General features: G+C 41.7%; 1 protein-coding gene across 5 annotated transcripts in view; it reads right to left on the reverse strand.

Annotated features, from left to right (window-relative positions):
• Positions 1-18280, reverse strand: part of evlb (Enah/Vasp-like b) — a 41127-nt gene that overhangs the window by 3155 nt on the left and 19692 nt on the right. For 3 of the 5 annotated variants that reach the window (XM_055044210.1, XM_055044206.1, XM_055044208.1), the window contains exons 2-8: positions 9289-9457; positions 8742-8919; positions 3893-3959; positions 1108-1175; positions 727-968; positions 508-605; positions 57-96 (exon numbers count right to left, since the gene is read on the reverse strand). In XM_055044210.1, the coding sequence (XP_054900185.1) occupies positions 57-96; positions 508-605; positions 727-968; positions 1108-1175; positions 3893-3959; positions 8742-8919; positions 9289-9457 (862 nt within the window). The remainder of the gene's footprint in view (positions 1-56; positions 97-507; positions 606-726; positions 969-1107; positions 1176-3892; positions 3960-8741; positions 8920-9288; positions 9458-18280) is intronic. The other 2 variants (XM_055044207.1, XM_055044209.1) reach the window with 1 other exon arrangement.

Below are 18280 nucleotides of genomic sequence, written 5' to 3' on the forward strand. Positions count from 1 at the left end.
AGCTTTGAATGGCATTTTGAACATTTTCAGTCCATCACTGCTGCTTGTCCACTTACGTTTTGGCTGTCGTCAGGCTTCTCTGAAGCCGCTTTCCTTCTGGGGGAAAGAAGAAGCCTCAATTAAGAATGACATTTTTCACCTAAATAAATAAAGGGCAACTTTGTTTGTCAAACAGACTGGGGACACAAAAGGCAGAATGAAAGGAAGATAGACAGACAGGACATCACCGAAAAAAACAAACACTTTAACCATTAGAGTAAAAACTGTGCCGACTGTTTCCTCTGTGACGTCACTTATGTCGCGACTGTTTGATTTTTCGCTCCAAAAAATTTCATTTAGCTTCTTTTTTTTTCTGTGTAGACTACAGCAAATACTAAAGCCACTTGAGACCAATGAACTGAGAACAAAAGAGAGAAAGGAAGAAAGATTGAGAAGTAAAGACAGAAAGAAGGAAGAGGGGGCGGGGGGTGAAAAAAGGAGGATTTTTTTCGGGTCGATTGCGCTGACCTTCGAGCCAGGAGAGCGTTCATCTCCTCCATCAGTCCTCCACTTCCTCCACTTGTTCGGTTGGCTTCATTTTTGCTACCTGAAGAGCCGTCCTCAGGCTGACACACAGAACTTACTTCAGACGGCTTCTCAATCATAACCAAATGAACAATTCGTCGTATGTGTCCTCAAAAAAAAAAAAAAAGAAAAAGTAAAAACAGGGATACTTTATGCTCTTACTCTTTGGACACGGCGAAGTTTGGCTCCAGCAATCATTGCAGCGAGGCCGGTTGGCGCGGGGCCCTCGTCCCCCTGGCTGCCTCCTCCTATAGGCAGCGGAGGAGGGAGAGGAGGGGCCGCCGCTGACGGCGGCGGGGGGCCCGGTGGCGGTGGAGGAGGAGGAGGGCCCCCCATGTTTACGGGTGGAGGTACTATAGGTGGGGCTACGGAGAGCACAGCAGGGTGGCCTTGGAAAGGAGAACCTGGAAACATCAAGTCAACGGTGAAGAAGATGTTTTATTTACCTCAGGTTGCTGCTAATGATGATTTCAATAAAAATAAAAATATGTGTGCGTTAGTGAGTGAGAAAGAAGAAACTTTAAGTGTCCTGGGTGTGTGTACCTGAGTTGGAGGACCGTCGTTCCCGCTCCATGTGCGCCTGAATCTGCTGCTGCTGTTCCATCATCTGCCTGAAGGCAAATGGAAAAGCACAGCTGCTAATTCAGCATCCGAAAAAAAAAAAAAAAAAAAAAAACACAACAACCCCATAATCATTGAATATTTGATTCAATTCCAGCACCAAAACATTTGAGACAGCCACTTGACTCGAACAGCAGAGGATCTTTAGAGCTGAACTCAAAGCTCTAGAATTTTTTTCATGTTTCACTTTGCTCCAGTTTAACAACTTTTGCAATTAGATTCAATTGTGCAAAAAAGAGGCATCCCCGTAGCATGATGCCTCCACCACCGTGTTCTACTGCGGGGATGGTGTTTTCAGGGTAGGTTTGCAGTTGGGATAAACTCTACTGAGTTTGATGAGGACAATAATCAAACTGACTAAAAATTCAGATAAAAATTGGGAATTTTATTTTCTTATCTCAGATTTAAACTCTCCACTACTTTGGCCACGATGCTGTAGTTCTCCAATAAACCTCCAAAAATAATTTCCCGGTGCCGTACTGTTGACTTTATCCACCTACATATCTTTTGATAAGTCGATTTAATGTGAAAAAATAAAAAATATCTTTCCCTAATGCCACGTTGTTTTGGCCCTGGGTTAAAGAAACAAGTTAAAGATTAACAACTAATATATAAATCACGCATTTGAAACAAAAAAGACATTATTTAAAGGAGCGACGCAGAAGTGTTTTGAACAAGTCCAGGTATTTCTGCAACATCCTGATTTTGGTGCAAAAAATAAAATTCTGTTTGCAATTTAAACAAGCATGATGACGTCTCGACCATTCTGGAGAAAACATTCATTTAGGCGATTCAAAACGTCCAGTCGGCCGCACAGGTCCCTTTAAATCAAATGGAAAACATCTGCCAGCCAAGGCAACGCTCTCCCCTTCATCTCCACACTTCTTCCTTACAAAAATCACATTTTCATTCCCGCTTTTTGTGACATGCGCTCTTTTATAATGCACAAAGCATATGTATGTCACACCCCAGGAGGGGAGGGAAAGAGACAACTCGTGGGGAGGAAGCAGAGTCATCCAGCTGTGAGTTGGACGAGAGACGAGCTGAGACAGCAGAGCGTCTGATGTGACGGCAGAGACAATCTCCCGCCACGTCCGCTGCGCCGACCCTGGGACTAGTTATGCTTTTGCAAAGGGAGAGAAGAAATCTCTCATTCGCCTATCCGTCTTTTTTTCCCAGTCTCGATTATTATAATCGGCACACGCAGCAGAACCCATGAGCTGCAACTGTTTCAGACGTCGACGCCTCAAATGTCACAACACTGCAGCAGAGCTCTAAATATAGCCAAGAAGCCTTTCTTCCTTTCCAGTTCGTCTCCTCAGGAGACGCCAGCTTCCTATTAGTGGAGCAGAGGAAATGTCAGCGCTGCTCATTTCTGTCTGCAAAGTCACATCTCAACTCACTAATTCAGTTTGTGTGATATCAATGATTTTGCTAATCATAACTCAAGCTAGAATCACAGGTACGTATTTTAGATCAACCCTTTTGTAATCCAGTGCTGGTGTCTTGGTTCAGCGTAACTGTTCCCGTTCAGTCTGACTTTATTGAGTAAAATGCTACATACATACCTGAAAGGACACATGGAACATGGATGGATCACCTGATCAGGTTTTAAGCTCAGTAACTGCTGAGGATTGAGTGAAAGAACGCACTGTTAAAGCTGAATGTGTTTATTAATTAAGAGATTGAAAGTGTTTTATGATTCCATTCTTCTGACCAAATCTTAATAAGTTAGACCACTTTCCTGCCCAAATCCAACAGCTTCATGTTTCAGTTCTCCATAGATACAAAATCTGATGAATCTTGACAAAGTTTGATTCCTTTCCCTGAAATATTTTTCAAACCTGCTAAACAAACCATCCAAGTTTAATTTTCCACTTAATATAAAAAGTCTTTTTTTTGGCAAAAGTCATAGCAGGACATCCAACTCAACACATTTTGGGACCAGCTAAAAAAATAAAAAAGTTTGAATTATTTTTATTTTGAATAAAATTTGTATGACGTTTAAGTTGGTAGAGGAATCTTTTCATGTCTCTTCCTTGTATCCTTTCTCTTTTTTGAAGGTCTCTTACACATTTGGCATATGTAAGTAATCTAATTCTAATCTAATTACACTTCTTCTCTTTCCAGCCTCTTTTCTGCCAAATCATTGATCAAAAAAAGTGCAAAAAATAAATAAATAAATCACCTCTCTGATGTCCAAAACTTTATGTAGAAGTGGCGTGAAATTTTAGGAACGCGTTAGCGTCATGCTGGGTGATTTGAATTTATTTTTCAAAAGAAAAAGATAAAAAAAGGGGGAAAGACATCAGAATTTCTCTGACATATCTATTTGCTCTCTCTTTCTGTTGCCTTCCTGTTTTAATAGTGTGAAATAAATCAATCAGCGTCTCAAAAAAAACAATGATAAAACAAGTAACACCTAAAAAAACAAGTTTCCTTTTATCAATATAATCCAGGGAAATAAATGGATTGTTTAACTTTAACAAGATCTGGTTTACTAGACACACAGCAACATTTCATGGAAGTTAGAAATTTGACTCAATTAAACAAGTTAATAAAATATAAGCTAAAACAAAGTACAAATTTTATTAGATTTTTCTTTTTGCCTTTTTTTTTAGCCTCAAGCAGCAAGTCCATAACAGAGGTGTTGTGTTCTGACGCTACAGCGTTGTCGTCAGTGTGTGTCCGAGTGAATGTGGTTCACCTCGCTCTCTGAGCGTCGATCTCATCCGAAGTGGGGCCGTTCTGGACCTGCCGCTGGAGAGCTGGACCTGCAGAAACCAACCAGAGCAAAAAGGCAGAGAGAAATACGGATAAGGCAACGCTGTGCTCAGCAATCCATTACCAGCGCCTTGGATGTTCATTGTAATTAGTGCCAGTCGAGACAATTAACCACCCAAGTGACAGGGGAATTAAGCAGGAGTTAACCATTATGTCACCTCTTTGTGGGGTACTGACTAATGCCGAGTGAAAAGCATACTAATCCGCAGTTTAAATGAGCGCAGATTGATTCATCAAGCTCTTGTGAAGGCAAGTTAAACACCAGAGGGATGTGCTCTTTGGCCTTTTGATCTGCAACGCGAGACGCCTTGCAAAAGGATTTGGACGTCACACCACCAAAACTTTATTTCGTGCAGCTGCAACAGTCCAACACAAAGCGGTAGACGATTGCGAAACGGATGGAGAACAATCTGTGGTTTCCAGCTCACATGGAGTATGACGGCACAACCGCAGGTTCATAAAGACGCAGCCGTTGCAGAGAGATTACCATTTACTTGCCATTTCACAGAAATGAGGGTGTCGGTCCATCACAGAAATCAAATCACCTTGAAGTTTATGGTTGCACATTAGTTTAAAAAAAATGAAATGAAACTTCAAGGGGTATGAAAAGGTTTTGCAATGAGCTGCATCGTAGGACAAAAATGACTAAAAAGTCTGTTTTTCCTTTTACAGTTTGCGCTGCAGGGCCCCTGCAATGTAATCCCTTTAACACCATTAGAGAGATCTACAAATGAAGAACCAGATAGGATGTGTGATTAGTTCAAGACGTGATAAGATTGGAGTAAAAGCCACTTTAAGCTGAGGGATTACAATAAAATCAGAGATTCATCATCTTTTCACAGTGAAGACTCCAGTTTGATTGAACTCCCTCAGCAGTGTTATTAAATGTGTCACAGAAGAATCAAGAAGACATCCGTATGTATGTCTATGTGAAATGCTCCTTTAAAGAAATAAGTATTAGGATGAAGTATGATTGCGATCATTGGATCTTTACGTGTTTCACAGTTTCTCTTTTGTGATCCCGTGGATTTCTTTTTCAACAGAGAGCCGAGAAACAAAGCAGAACTAAAACACTGTTCACCTTCGCCACATCCTGTCCTCGTCTAGGGAAAAGTGTTGCCTTACATAATAGCGCTAAGGCTTTCAGGGTCACCACTCTCTGACGGATGAGGCTTTTGGCTAATGGCTGCCATTGATCAAGTAACACACATCCGAAAATAACACAGGCCGAATTAAAGGACGCGAGTCAAACCTGGTGTCAGGTGATGGACCCGTTTGTAGACGTGAGCACAGTAGGTCTGGTGTTTACCTTTCAAACAATCAAAGAACTTTGCTTCCACATATTAATTCATGTCGCATTTTTCCCTTAAAATACTCAGGCAAAAATCAGGCCAGTCATGGACCCACTGACACCAGGTGAGACCCATTTCACCCAGACTTAGCTATTCCCCTTAGTTCTGCATGTTAAGTGTAGCAGACTGTTTACTTTTAGAGACACATATTCAATTGAAGGTCAAAGACTTACTATTAAAACACACACAGAGTTTCTGACCCTTACTGACATGTTCATCATTTTGACGCTCTGCTCTAGCATCTTTGGCATCTCTCTCAAAGTACGAAAAAGTAATGTTGTATGCAGATGACATGCTGGTTTCTTGATTGGGTGTCATGCAACGTTTAGCACTGGAACATTTTAATCTGTATGTCCCTTCGTCAGCATTTTTGATTAAATGCCTGCACATCCTCTGTTACATTTTGAAGGATAGAGATTTCTTCCGGCCAGGACAGACTTCTAAATCCAATATGGCTGCTTATTAATAACTGTATTAAAAAACATATTGACTTGTTTGTATCCCATGTTCACAAACGCAGCACCGTTTAGTGAACACGTAGAAAATGTTTCACAGAAAAAAAAGTCCAAAGATTCAAAGTACTGATGTTGTCTGCATTGCTAATAGTGATTATTTTGGTCCCAGAACACATAGGTTAACTAATCCCAGTGTTTTCTAAACAGGAAATTATAATCTAATTAAACTGGGTTTGATGTTATTCTCAGAATTTGTCACCAGCTTTGTCTCGTAATTTTCTTTAATCTTTGTTGAACCAAAAACAATTTTCACTATTTCTGAGCAGTTCATCGTTTTGGCTGTTGGAGCTTATTATTATTATTATTTTTTTTTGTATTCACTTTGCAAATCATTGATAGTAATAATTTCTTCTTGCACGTTCGAGAACCGTTGTTTGATTTAGTTCAGGCTTGAAAACGTTTCGGAGGACGTCAACTTACTACTTTCTAATTAGGTAACTATAACATTTATCCAAATGTTTTGGCAAATGTCAACTTGGATCTATTGGCATTTTCAGGCAAATAATTTCTGCTTTGGTTCTTCACAAACCAAAGTTTTGTTTTGTTTTTTCCCCACACAAACACAAGCAAACTTAAAAACACAAATCAAGCACAGCTTTTTACCACAGACAGAAACACAGCAGACGCGTATATTTGTCTTGCTTTTACCTACATGACATGCTGAAGAAGAGGAAGCGGCCGTAGCAGAGACAGAGACACTGACAGACACACTCTCCTCTGACCATCTCTTGCCTTAAGCTTCCTTTACTCCTCCTCATCCTCACCATCGTCCCCGTCCATCTCCTCCCTCCCCACGTTTCTGCCTCTCCTCACCTGCCCTCCTGTCTACTCCACTGAGCCAACGGTATCGTCTGTCATCTTCATGTAAATGACACCAGCAGCAGCAGCCGCGTAGCGAACACCTCGGGTTCATGTTTCAAAAGGTCGGCTTTTCCCCAGGCTGAACAGTAAAGGTCTCTCTGCATAATGTGGGCTTCACATCATTTCTTTTGTTTGCAAAATTAAATTCAACCAGCTTAGAGTGAGAAACATGATGCATCATCACGATTCCACGCATACTTGACAAACTCAAACTACCACTATTACTTTTCTTAATAATTGAATTATTTGAAAAAAAAAAGATTCAAACTGGTTTACAGTCAAATGTATCATATTCATTAAATACACCCAGTTTAACTTATATGCTATATTGCTTCATGAAGTGAACTAGTTACTGGATACTTTTACCAGGTCTTTACTGGTTTTCGTGAATTACAAATCAGAGATGTAACCTTTAGGTTCTCTGGAAAGTACAGGTTTCAATATATTCGGCCATCTTCCCCCCTTAGTTTGAGCAATAACATGAAAGAAGAGGTCCTAGTTATGTAAGCAGATAAACGTATGAAGGACTATCATTAAATTAATTCAAATAATTTACATTTTTGTCGTATCTTATTTGGATAAAATAAAATAAAAATAAAATCAAGATGTCCGTGTGGGTTTATTAAACTCCACTCATGGAGCAAACTCAGTGAAGACCCAAGGTGACGCTTGAACCCACCTCACCACCAGAGGGCGCAGTGGACACACCTGTTTGGACAGCAAAGAAACCTTTTTTTTAACCCTCTTATTATAGCATTTCTGCTTGGTCAATGGTTTGTGTCTCCTTTTTGCTTCCAGTGCAACAATGCGGCTATAAAAGTCAATCTTACACACACTGTGCTTTCTGTATAGTGCGTACATGTGTAATTTCCATCGGCGGCCCCCGCCACTCAAGCCTCTCTGCGCCGCCGCCGCCCGACGGCGTCATTAGGTGGATGAAAAGGCCCGAGACCCAGGGGAGAGCTTCTCAATGACTCATTCAAATTAAGAGGCTGGAGGGGGATGGAGGGGGATGGAGGGGGACACACACACGCTGCTGCTGCTGCTGCGGAAATGAGCGGCAAGCTGTGAAAGTCACTGTCTGTGTCTCGTTCTACTTGCCCCCCTCTCGCTCTCCTTCTCTCTCTCTGTGACTAACTCAGGCATGAATAGAGAGTTACTGCAGGACAAACTACGTATCTCAAATGTTCATGCTATGCTAACAAAGTGTTTTAGAAATAGGACTTCACTCCATCTCCAATGAATCCCTCATGACTCCCAGTATATCCAACCCTTGTACTAATGTTATCAATTACACTCTGTTCTGTTATGTTAATAATAATAAAAATAATAAAAAAACATTAGCCAGAGTTTGTTAGACAGAGAGGGCACTGTTGCCTAACTCAGCTGCACTTTCACAGCTACTATCACACTTGAGCAGGTTGCTCTGATCTGCTTACATCAGCATTTATGGCCCATTTGCTGAGGATGCTGCGTCATGATGCAGGCAGCAGTTAGGAGATGGTCCAGGAGTTTCACTGATCTATGCTTAAGGTCTCAGGATATTGCTGACGGCAAATAAAAGAGTCTCCAACTGTTAAGTAAGGGAGATATAACAGACTGAAGAACTTGTGCGTACTTGACGGATAAAAGTTGAGTCATTTCCAGTGACATGAGAGCCACGTGCAAGAATCAGCATGAACCAGATTTGGAAATAAAGCCTTTTAGTATTTGTGTGTCTCCATGGCGGCGCATCTTGAAGCCATGAAATCTTGCAAAGATGAAAGCCACATAACTGCAGCCTGTTAAGACTAAAGACTATAGCTGTAGTTCATGCAAGCACAGAAATAACGGGCAACAAAGATACTGTCGACGGTTTTAAACCGTGTTTTTATCAGAAAACCAAAAATTCAATGTGGCCCAACAATCAATAAGAGTTTAATGTTTCCTAACTTTGATTGTCCAGACTAAGTATTCCTGGATGAAACGTGCTCAAAGTGTTCATCCGGCAGCGAACCCATCTGAGTGCAAAGTGCATGTGTGGTGCAGAGAGGGGAGACCACACCTCCATCCTGAGCGCCGAGTACGTTGAGGGCGAATAGCATGGCGTTGGAGAAGGTGGTGGCCTCCTCCTTGCTGGCAAAATTGAGGCCGTAGACCTGCCTGGCGTCCCTCCATTGGTGAAAGGTCGGGGTGGCTTGGTTGTACTTGAGGCCTTTCACTATAGAGTAGTTGATGACCACCTGCAGAATAAAGAAGAGGAGAGGAAAGAAAGCTATTTATGAGCAACACTGGAGGAGTTAAAAACAGATCATGTAAATAATTTGGCCTGAACAAGTTTCTAAAATGATTTCAATCTGAGATCAAGCGTCCAGAGCCAAAGAGTTTGACTAAAATAAAAATTATGGACTCCACCAGTGCAGAAAAGATGCAACAATGTGGATCTATGTACTTTATCCTTATTTACAAAGACATGTAAATATGCGTCTACTTAGCTACAATACAAGTATCTACATCGCAGCGGTTCAGAGGACTCTCTCGGTGTGAGTCCAGGTCAGTCTAAACGTGTTGCATTCCCCCCGCAGCGTCGGAAGCGTCACTCCCCGGGTTACCTGCTGGTCCTGCAGCTTGACGCCCACCACTCTGAAGGTGTTGCTGGCAGTGTTGTGGTAGATGTTGATGCGGCTGAAGCCCTGCTGGCCCGGCTTGATGGGGACCCACTTCTTGCTGGTGTCGTCGTAGACCATGACAGAGGCCCGCGCCTGGCAGATACTCTGCTCACTGGCAAGGGCAAAGGGACGGAGAGAGGAGCGAAACGCTTAGGAATATTCAAGTGCTTCTCTTATTAATATGCATGAGGCTGAATCTAATTAATTCAGAGTTTTCAATGTCGTCTTAGGGCTTATAAGTTGTAGGGTATTTGCCATCAGTGTAATGATGCAAAGGGAAACACTTTCTAATGATATTTGTAAGCAAATAAAACAGCATCCAAAGCTACTAACAGAGATTTAATATTTCAATTTTGAAATAAAAGAGGTGTCCTAATCTGTTCCTGACCAAAAACTGCATTTTTCGAAAAAGGAGGTTAAGTTTTAAAAAGTTGGTTGTAACTGTTTGGCTATGTTATTTAACCTCCCAAGGATTGTTGAAGCCAATAATTAAATATGTAGGAAAAATTAACAGGCTCTTGAAAGGTGCCGTAATAATTTCACATAATTAACAAAAAAGAAAAACACTAAATAAAACACTGATTCTCTCTGCGCCTTTGTTTCTTCCAGACATAACATCTGCCAAGCAGACATATCAGGGGGATTGGGTCAAACTCAATCACATGCCTGAATTAAAAACTCTTATTTTGACTGTAGGATTTAGTCTCATCTCGTCTCCTCAGCCGAGAGCAGATTTAAAGTCTGTTGCGGTTAAAGCTACCAAATAAATACAAAAAAAAAAAGTTCTTGGCTTCCTAAACCTGTAGCCTACAATAAAACTGTATAGAGTAAATGTGGACAGTGCCTGCCAATAGATTAGTAATAACTACACTTATTTACTTATAGTATTATCGCTATATTAGTATCTTTTTCATATCTCTGTGTTTCCACAATGAAAAACATTTTATTAAAAGCTATAAAGCAGATTTGAGGCTATCTAAATGGTCTAAAGTTTAGATCAGGATTGCAGTTTGGCTCTTAAAATACAAAAAAAAAAAATTATATATATATATATATATATATAAAAGAAAAATATCCGCTTACAGGTCATTTTTGCCATAAAATGACAGTTCTTATAAATTGATTTCTCCAGTAAGCCTCCCAGGAATAAGGTGGATAGAGTCTGCTTTTTAACATATATCTTCCAATAAATCCGTAATCAAATCTGTTCAATCAAATAGTGAATGCAGTGAAATTAAAGGTTTAAATGTCAAAACAAATGGCACCATTTTTATACAAATACTAATCAATCTGGAAGTTGCTTCATGACTAAAGAGAAAGCACAAGATTTAAGTTGAGAAGAGATGGTTTGGTTTTCATTTCTAATAAATCAAGTAAAGCAGAAAGGCACACAGAACCAGAATCAAGCACAGCTCAGCGTCTCCTCATTAGTGCGCTCCAGATCGGCTCCGGCAGGGCAGTGATGTGTTTCATTTATTTTGGGTAAGTCGCCGAGTCCATCCATTTTTTAAACAGCGTTCGAGGCAGCTGGCTCCAAAAATGAAATAATAAAAAACAATAAAAAAAAAAAAAAAAAAGGTAGGATGAATAAATGAGGTTCTTGTGCTAAAAGAGACTGGAGGTGAAGAAAAAAAAGAGATGAAGCAAAACCAGAGTTCGATTCTGACTGACAGCTAAAAACACAAACAGGAACGCTTCATATATTGCTCTACGAGCATCAATAATGAACTAAATACTTATGAATTTACCATGACGCCGCACATTTGTGCACTTGCATGTGCATGCAAGGCCCGGCGAGTTTAAATGCCATCAGAATACTTTCCTCCAGTCAGATAGAAAAAATAAAATAAATAAATAAATAAAAGCTCCTTTGCATGACAAAGGTTTTGAGCGAGCGTGTTATTTTCCGGTCTGGATTAAAACGTAATCTGCTTCCTCCGAGAGTCTGAACGCCATAACCTTGAGGGCAGAGACGATGATGACGCCCACAGGCCGCACACACACAACACGATGAAAACCGGAAGCGGCTCCACCGAGGAACAAGTCAACGGCGTCTGTTGCTTTCAGATGATGCCGATACAGGAAGTGCTCTCCAAAGGGAAAGCGTGATAATCGATCTCCATCACACACACACACCTGGTCAACTGAGCTTCTGTTCTCCTCGTTGCAGGGGATTCCAGGTGTTCTGTCAAAACCTTTTTACTGTTTTACATAAATTATTCCTGCTCGTAGCAAAACATGTTGGTAAAAATATATGTTTGTTTTTTTTTTACTCTCAGTCTATGATTATGCCACCTGGTCCTGTCACATTTGTTCATGTCAAAGCATCAGCTTCTTCTCTGTCTCTTATTTCTGGCGCTTCCTGTCTGGTTGCAGTGAAAATGGCTTCGTCTCCAGCGCAGCCACGAGCTGTCAGACTAATATGTTGTCGATTCACGGAAATCACAGGAATGAAAACAGATAATTGAAGACGTAATTAAAACCTGCATGCACTCAAGAGAAAGAGAGAAAACCCTGAAGCAGGAGCTATAAGTAGCACTTTGATCTTCTCTACTGTGGATGATTAGGCAGAATTTGAAATTCCCCACAATATCTGGTTGGTAATGGTCTGACTGGAGGCTGATGCTTCTTTCATGTCTGCTTAGTTTAGAGGCCTCCACTGAAACCTCACTCCTCTGTGAATTGTTTTGAAGCCGAGAGCAGTTCTGTTCAATTTTTTGTTACTATGTAGTCTTGGCTCATACAACTATGGCAACTTGCAAACGTATGTACACCTCGAAAAACAATAGGATATGGGAGTTTGTATGACGGTAGTGCAACTGTGAAGTGAAAGGAAAATTACGCTTTTTTTTGCCCAATAACATCTGAAAAGTGAGCCACTCAAAGGGGTGTTGATGCTTTCCTAGTAGCATCAGGCCCATGCATTTGTCAGTCATGTTCCTCGCAGTAATCTGCCCTGGCAGGAGGCTCGCCCGTCCACCAGAGGATCGCCTCTTGCAGCAGATTTTACAGCCCGCCGCCCTGCAGACATCACGCCGTCAAAGCCATTCTGTTGTTGCTCCACTTTCCGAGGGACACGGCGCTCAAGGCGAGCGGCGCGCAGACAACAAAGACGAATTGGACTAAAATAGCAGCGCACACCGTTCTCAGCCGAGTTGAGATGCATATCTACGCTCTCCAGGTTCCGGTGCATTGGGACTGGCAAAGCACCAATGCAGCGAGTTGAGACAAACTTCCAGACTAAGATAAAAACAGAGACTGAATAATGATTCAAGAAGTAATAACGTAATCTCTGAGATTCCAAGGATGAAGCGAGTTGATACCTGAAAGAATTTCCCATAGGCAAAACATGGCAAATCTATGTTCAGTTTTAAAGTTAGCAACTTTATTTGAGTCTAGAAAACCCAGAGGTGTGCTACCTGCAAATTAAGATAAGAAATAAGATTAAGATTCAAGATGACAACAAAGCAAATTTTAAAAGACAAAAATGTTTCAGAATCCAAAACGATTGGCTGTTGCCTGATGTTGCAGCCGTCAGCTAAGCCAAAGAGATCAGTGTTGTGTTTCTTTAGGCGAGAGAGGAAACACAAAACTAACCAAAATTAAAAGCATGGAAAAAAAAATAGAGTAAATATGTCCATCAACAAAATATGAGTCACTGTCTACAGAATAGAGCAGCGGTTCGGTAGAAGTGACGCGACCTCTACAAATACAAAACCCTCGAGGCCGGGATGTTCACAGCCATCCTGAAGTGCAAAAACCCAGAGGTGAAGCGTCGGAGCTGCAAATCTATCTGTCCCAAAAACAGAGAGTCGTTTTATGTGTGAACTGCAGCCATGAAGCCTTGAGCTGAGTGGAGTCGTTGGAGCGAGCGGCCCAGTGAGTCACTGCAGCACGCTGCTGCTGGGGTGAATGAGTCTTCCACGGCTCAAAACAAGCTTATGCCGCACGGTGATGCGGAGCCCTGCGTAGTTGTGGGATTCACAGACTTTGACCCATTTCACACAAACAGAAAGCCAAAACGAGCCCCGTCTCAAACAAAATGGACTTCCAAAGAGATTATGTAATTCCTATGCACAAGCATTGAAAGCACTGTGAAATATATTGAAGGGTAACGTGAAAGTTCAATCACCAGGATCAGTTTCCTCTCATTCTCAATTCATTGGGTTTAATATGATGCCAAGCCACCCTTTAAGAGAGCCAAACGTTTTCACTTTCCATAGAGAGTGTGTTTCTGGAAGGTTCTGAACATCCTTCCGGAAGGGCATTTCTGAGGTCAAACACTGATGTTAGACTCAAAGGCAGTGTCTGCTTTACTTCAGTCCAAAGGAATCTCCTGCTGAACTTCACTTCAGTGAACATATTCAGAGAAGTCGGGATATCAACATGAAGACGCCCAAGTTTCACTTCCTATAAGCAAACACCACTTTTAATTTCTTCAATTTGGAGTCACAGGCACGACATTTAACATGTATTGTACAATGAACAGGTTTCTACCACAGCTTACTACTGTCGATGCCAGGAGCGGCCATTTTGAAACACAAAGCCTCACAGATCGCAGCCGGTGGCTGTCAGAGTTTGTCGCAGTTTCCGAGTGAGAGGCGTGAAGTCGGAGTTTCCGAGTACCGGCTACAAATGGAACGCACCGGGTGGGCTGAACGGGAACTCAACGGATCTAAAACCAAATAATGTCAGAGAGAGAAACGCACACAGAAAAGAATACAGGAAACTAAATACAAAGGAGCGAACATATACTACCTAAAAGGGGATGCTAACGACCTAGCAAGACCACTGGTATAGCAATGATGATGGACACAAACGAGGATTGTGTCACTTTACATGGCCTGGCACTTCAAGCCTGAGTTGCTTTCATTCACACTTAGTTGCAACAATCCTAACAACTGGCTGGAATATTTAGCAGAGAGAAGCTCAAGACTGAACTTATTGCACAACTACGTTGAAACTCACTGAGCTTTGAAAGGGATCCATTCAATTCGATTTATTTATGTAATGTCATTTATATGCACTACAGTTAACCTCTCTGCATCTAAATGCATTGAAGTTGTTCTTTTTTTCAGACTTTGTGGATGAGGAGAAAAAGCCAGATCACAGAGGGGTCCTTTGTGAAATCTCCAGCGAAATCTCCAGAGTGAGCGAACAAAACAACCAGCACCATAAATTGTTTGTCTCTTTATCTCAGTCCCTCACAGAATGTTCTCTGTTTTTGCAGACGGCAGGACAATGATGAAGAACCCTCTGCGCTGGGAAGCGGACAGAAATGTGGCGCAGTGAAACTTCTCCTGCATGCCAGCGAGGAAGTATGCGCGTGTGTGTGCGTGTTTCTGCGTTTGTGAAGAGCCGACTGCATAAAACATCAAAGCTGCAGAAAGCAGGAGCAGCTGACAGCTTAAAGATTTATAAGTGCGCAAAGGCAACAAGACGGAAACCTCAGCTAAACCTGCAGAAAGCGGGATAAACTGCGTTCAAATGTGTCTGCAGTCCTAAACTTTGGGGCGAGTTGGTAACATTTAAGAATGCCTTGATTAACTTCTGAACCAAACATGAATTTACATGAAAGTTTCTGCAGTCAATGCAAAAGCAGAGCTCACTTTCAGGATCTTTCCTGCATCTCTGGAAAGAACAATGCCTTGAGGAAGTAATCACACTCCAAGAGTTTCACATTTAGTACATTTCAGCACATTTTTTGCATCACAAGCCAACAGAAGGTGGGAACTTTTAGCAGCACCTCTTCTGGCTTAAGTTTCTGCCAGCATTTCTTTCCAAAACAGCTCACACTCAGTCAGAGTAGATGGAGAGCATCTGTCAGTACCAAACGTTACACACAGATAGACTTTATTTACTAGCCGGGTGACTTCTGAACATAATTGATTGCTCTAGATTCTTAAGTGAGGAGGAATACAGATGTATTTCATACATTTTATATGTTCATATTTTTTGAAAATTGTGAATTATTTTCCGACCAATGTTTATTCCCGATCTGGTAAAACAAACAACAAAAAAATTACTGACACTGTTTGAACTAAGAGGCAGCAATACCCAAAACCCTCTTCTCAGCCTGTGTGAAACGCATACAAGAGCTGATGTATGTTGCAGCGTAACAGCTTGTGTTTACATGTTCCTGTCCTGGGGGACAAAACCATCCCGTTGTTCACGAGGCCAAACTTAAAGAATGTAAACCATTACGCTAAATGGTGGCCTGTAATATAAGCAGCTTGTCTGCTGTGTTGTATTTCTGATGTTTATGCGGTGGTGATGATCTGTGGGAATGACAGCAACACAGAAAACTCCAGAGAGACAGTGGTGGTGGTGGGAATGTGCCAGCACTGACAGCCTGACTTTTTACACAGCCAGTCTGCTCTTGTGCAAACAGTTATAAAACAAACCAAATGGGTCAGCTTGCCGAGAAGAAGTCTAAAAATAAACTGGCCCCAGCTGAACCAGGTTCCAGGTCTGCAAATCATGCCGGGTGATTTTCGGAGCCGCGGCAGGAAAACTCCTGAAACGTGGACAGAGCGTGACGAAGCAACATCCGTTAATGTTGGACATGATCCCACAGGTCAATCACACAACAGTGCTCTGAACCAACTCTTTAAGGTTTGCACGGTTTGGACCACTTTAGAGGACACAGATGTTTCTTTTGGAGTGGCAAGTCCATGTTTTAAAAAAAATGGTACATTGCATATTTATTAATGTTTACACATAAATACGTTATTATTACTATCTGCAGATTCTCTTGTCAGTTTGTAACCATTTTGTCTTGTAATATAATTTATTTGTTGGCAGTATGCCGTCACACGGTTTTAATTACAAATTTTTGATAATTATTGAGTTAGTAAGTCATGTTTTATTAAATTGAGATAAGCCGTTTGAAATAAATAAATTGAAATTATTACCTGCAAATGGCTAATTTCTGTCTAGTCTCGTTAGCAGGCTACATGCTAACAGGCTAACTGGATGCAACCGGCTAACGCTTCAAATACGATTTTTTTTAAAAGCATCATTATGTTATAAAAAAAATCTTCATGAAGTAGAAAAGAGCATAAACAGTTGGTTGCGATTTGTCGTCTCTCATGGTTTGTTAATTTTGACTTTAAGTGTGTATGTTAAGTTGAAGAGGGTTAGCATTAGCAGCGCTAAAAATAGCATTTCAGCAATGCTGAGCTCAACAGAAGTAGAAAAAGTAGCCTGTGCCCTAAACCACTGGAACAAACAAAAGCCGAATACGAAAACTCTCTTTCACATCAACTTGTGACCCTTATGACCCTGCGTGAGGGTCATAAGGGTCACATTCACGCAGCGACACATGCTCCCAGTTTCTCCTGCAGCCTGGCGGATCTGGTAGCATGACAACCCGAGTGGGATGTTAGCTTGGCCTAGAAAATATGGCTATGCAGAAAAGATGAATGAGCAGCGAGACATGAATAAAAGACAGCCTCAGACAGCGTGTAGCCTAATTACAGACTCCTCTGTGTTTCTCACAACACTGCGCACGTCTCAACTGTTTCTGCGTCTTTGCGTGGCTGTGCTGGATGTGTCGCGGTTCTCCTCTCAGGGTCCTGCTAATTGCCTTGGAGGTCATCTGGGATTGCCAAAAAAAAGGTACAAGAGCCCGTTTCAGCGCCATAAAACTGATCTGAATTTATAGTTTAATTCCAGCTGAAAGCTGGTGAAGAGTGTGCATCTAAGCAGGGTGGGTTTTACTGCTTGATGCACTTGATTGCATCAGGCATATAGGAGAGTTCCTACCTCATAGAGCTAACGCTCAGCATCCACAGAGCAGTGGCAGATCATTTCAAGTAAATGTTTTCTTTTATTCCTACATATTTGCATATATTCTGCACATTTGAAAAGAGAAGCATGCAGGATGATTCCAAGAGGCTGAACACTGACGCAGAGGAAACGCAGAGGAAACGGGTCGTAGTGGTCTACAAAAACAAGTTCTTGTATTCCCTATACTGTACATCTGGATGGGGGAAAGGAGTAGGATAGCAAGACAGAAGCTTTTTCTTCCAAATAATAATTGAAAGGCACGGATACATTCTTCCAAAACCTTGTGGTTGCATGGTCTGATGAAAGTTATCCTCTGTCTGACCCTAGACCTATGCAAACCCTGCATGATCCTCTCTGCACATCTACTGGTTGTCCTGCTTTTGTGACTAGACCAACATCTGGGCAGACTGAATGATGGCGGTGTGGAAGCTGGCCAGCAGCTCCGGTGGCAGGTTGTACTTCTTGAGTTGCTACAGGAAGTCTGTGTGTGAGGACCAGCTCAGGTTTCTGGGAAGTGATCCACGGGGAGGCAGCGTCGAGTCAGTTCTCTGGAAGTCTGTTGTCAACATCACCAAGTGGATGATGCACCGAATATAAAAATTTGACCACAATGTTCTCGCAAAAAGTATTAAAGGTGTATTGGCTTAAGCATTGATGTTACTCCATAACAAGGTTTTCAAATGATATATCCTGGTGTTGGCTGTTTACATCACACAAACCTGGGTTTTTAAGAGAGCTGCGTATACTTCCAAGATCCACAACCCCAAACTAATATACATGTTTTGGTTGTTAAAATGATTTAGTTCTAGTTTTTTCCCCCTCTTTCACAAAGGGAACCAAGCTTCTTTGTCAAATAAGGTTCCACTGAAGACAGAACCAGGAAGTCTGCTGACGGTTTCACAACAATGGAGGCCTGCTGTGAGCATAAACGCTTCAATATGAAGACGACCTCCCTCGGGGCGTCGCGAGGTGTGGCAGAGGAGTGGTGCCCCCCCTTCTCTCTTTGCCCATTTCCTGTCTAGTGACTTTGAATCCAATAAGTTTAGGGTATCACAAATTGACTTACAGTAGTCCAGCTGGAGAATGTATTTACTTAAAACAAGGCAAACGTTGCAATACTGCATGAACTTAAATGCGCCAATCT

Source organism: Poeciliopsis prolifica, unplaced genomic scaffold, assembly GCF_027474105.1.
Source record: "Poeciliopsis prolifica strain line A6 unplaced genomic scaffold, Auburn_PproV2 SCAFFOLD020, whole genome shotgun sequence".
NCBI lineage: Eukaryota > Metazoa > Chordata > Actinopteri > Cyprinodontiformes > Poeciliidae > Poeciliopsis > Poeciliopsis prolifica.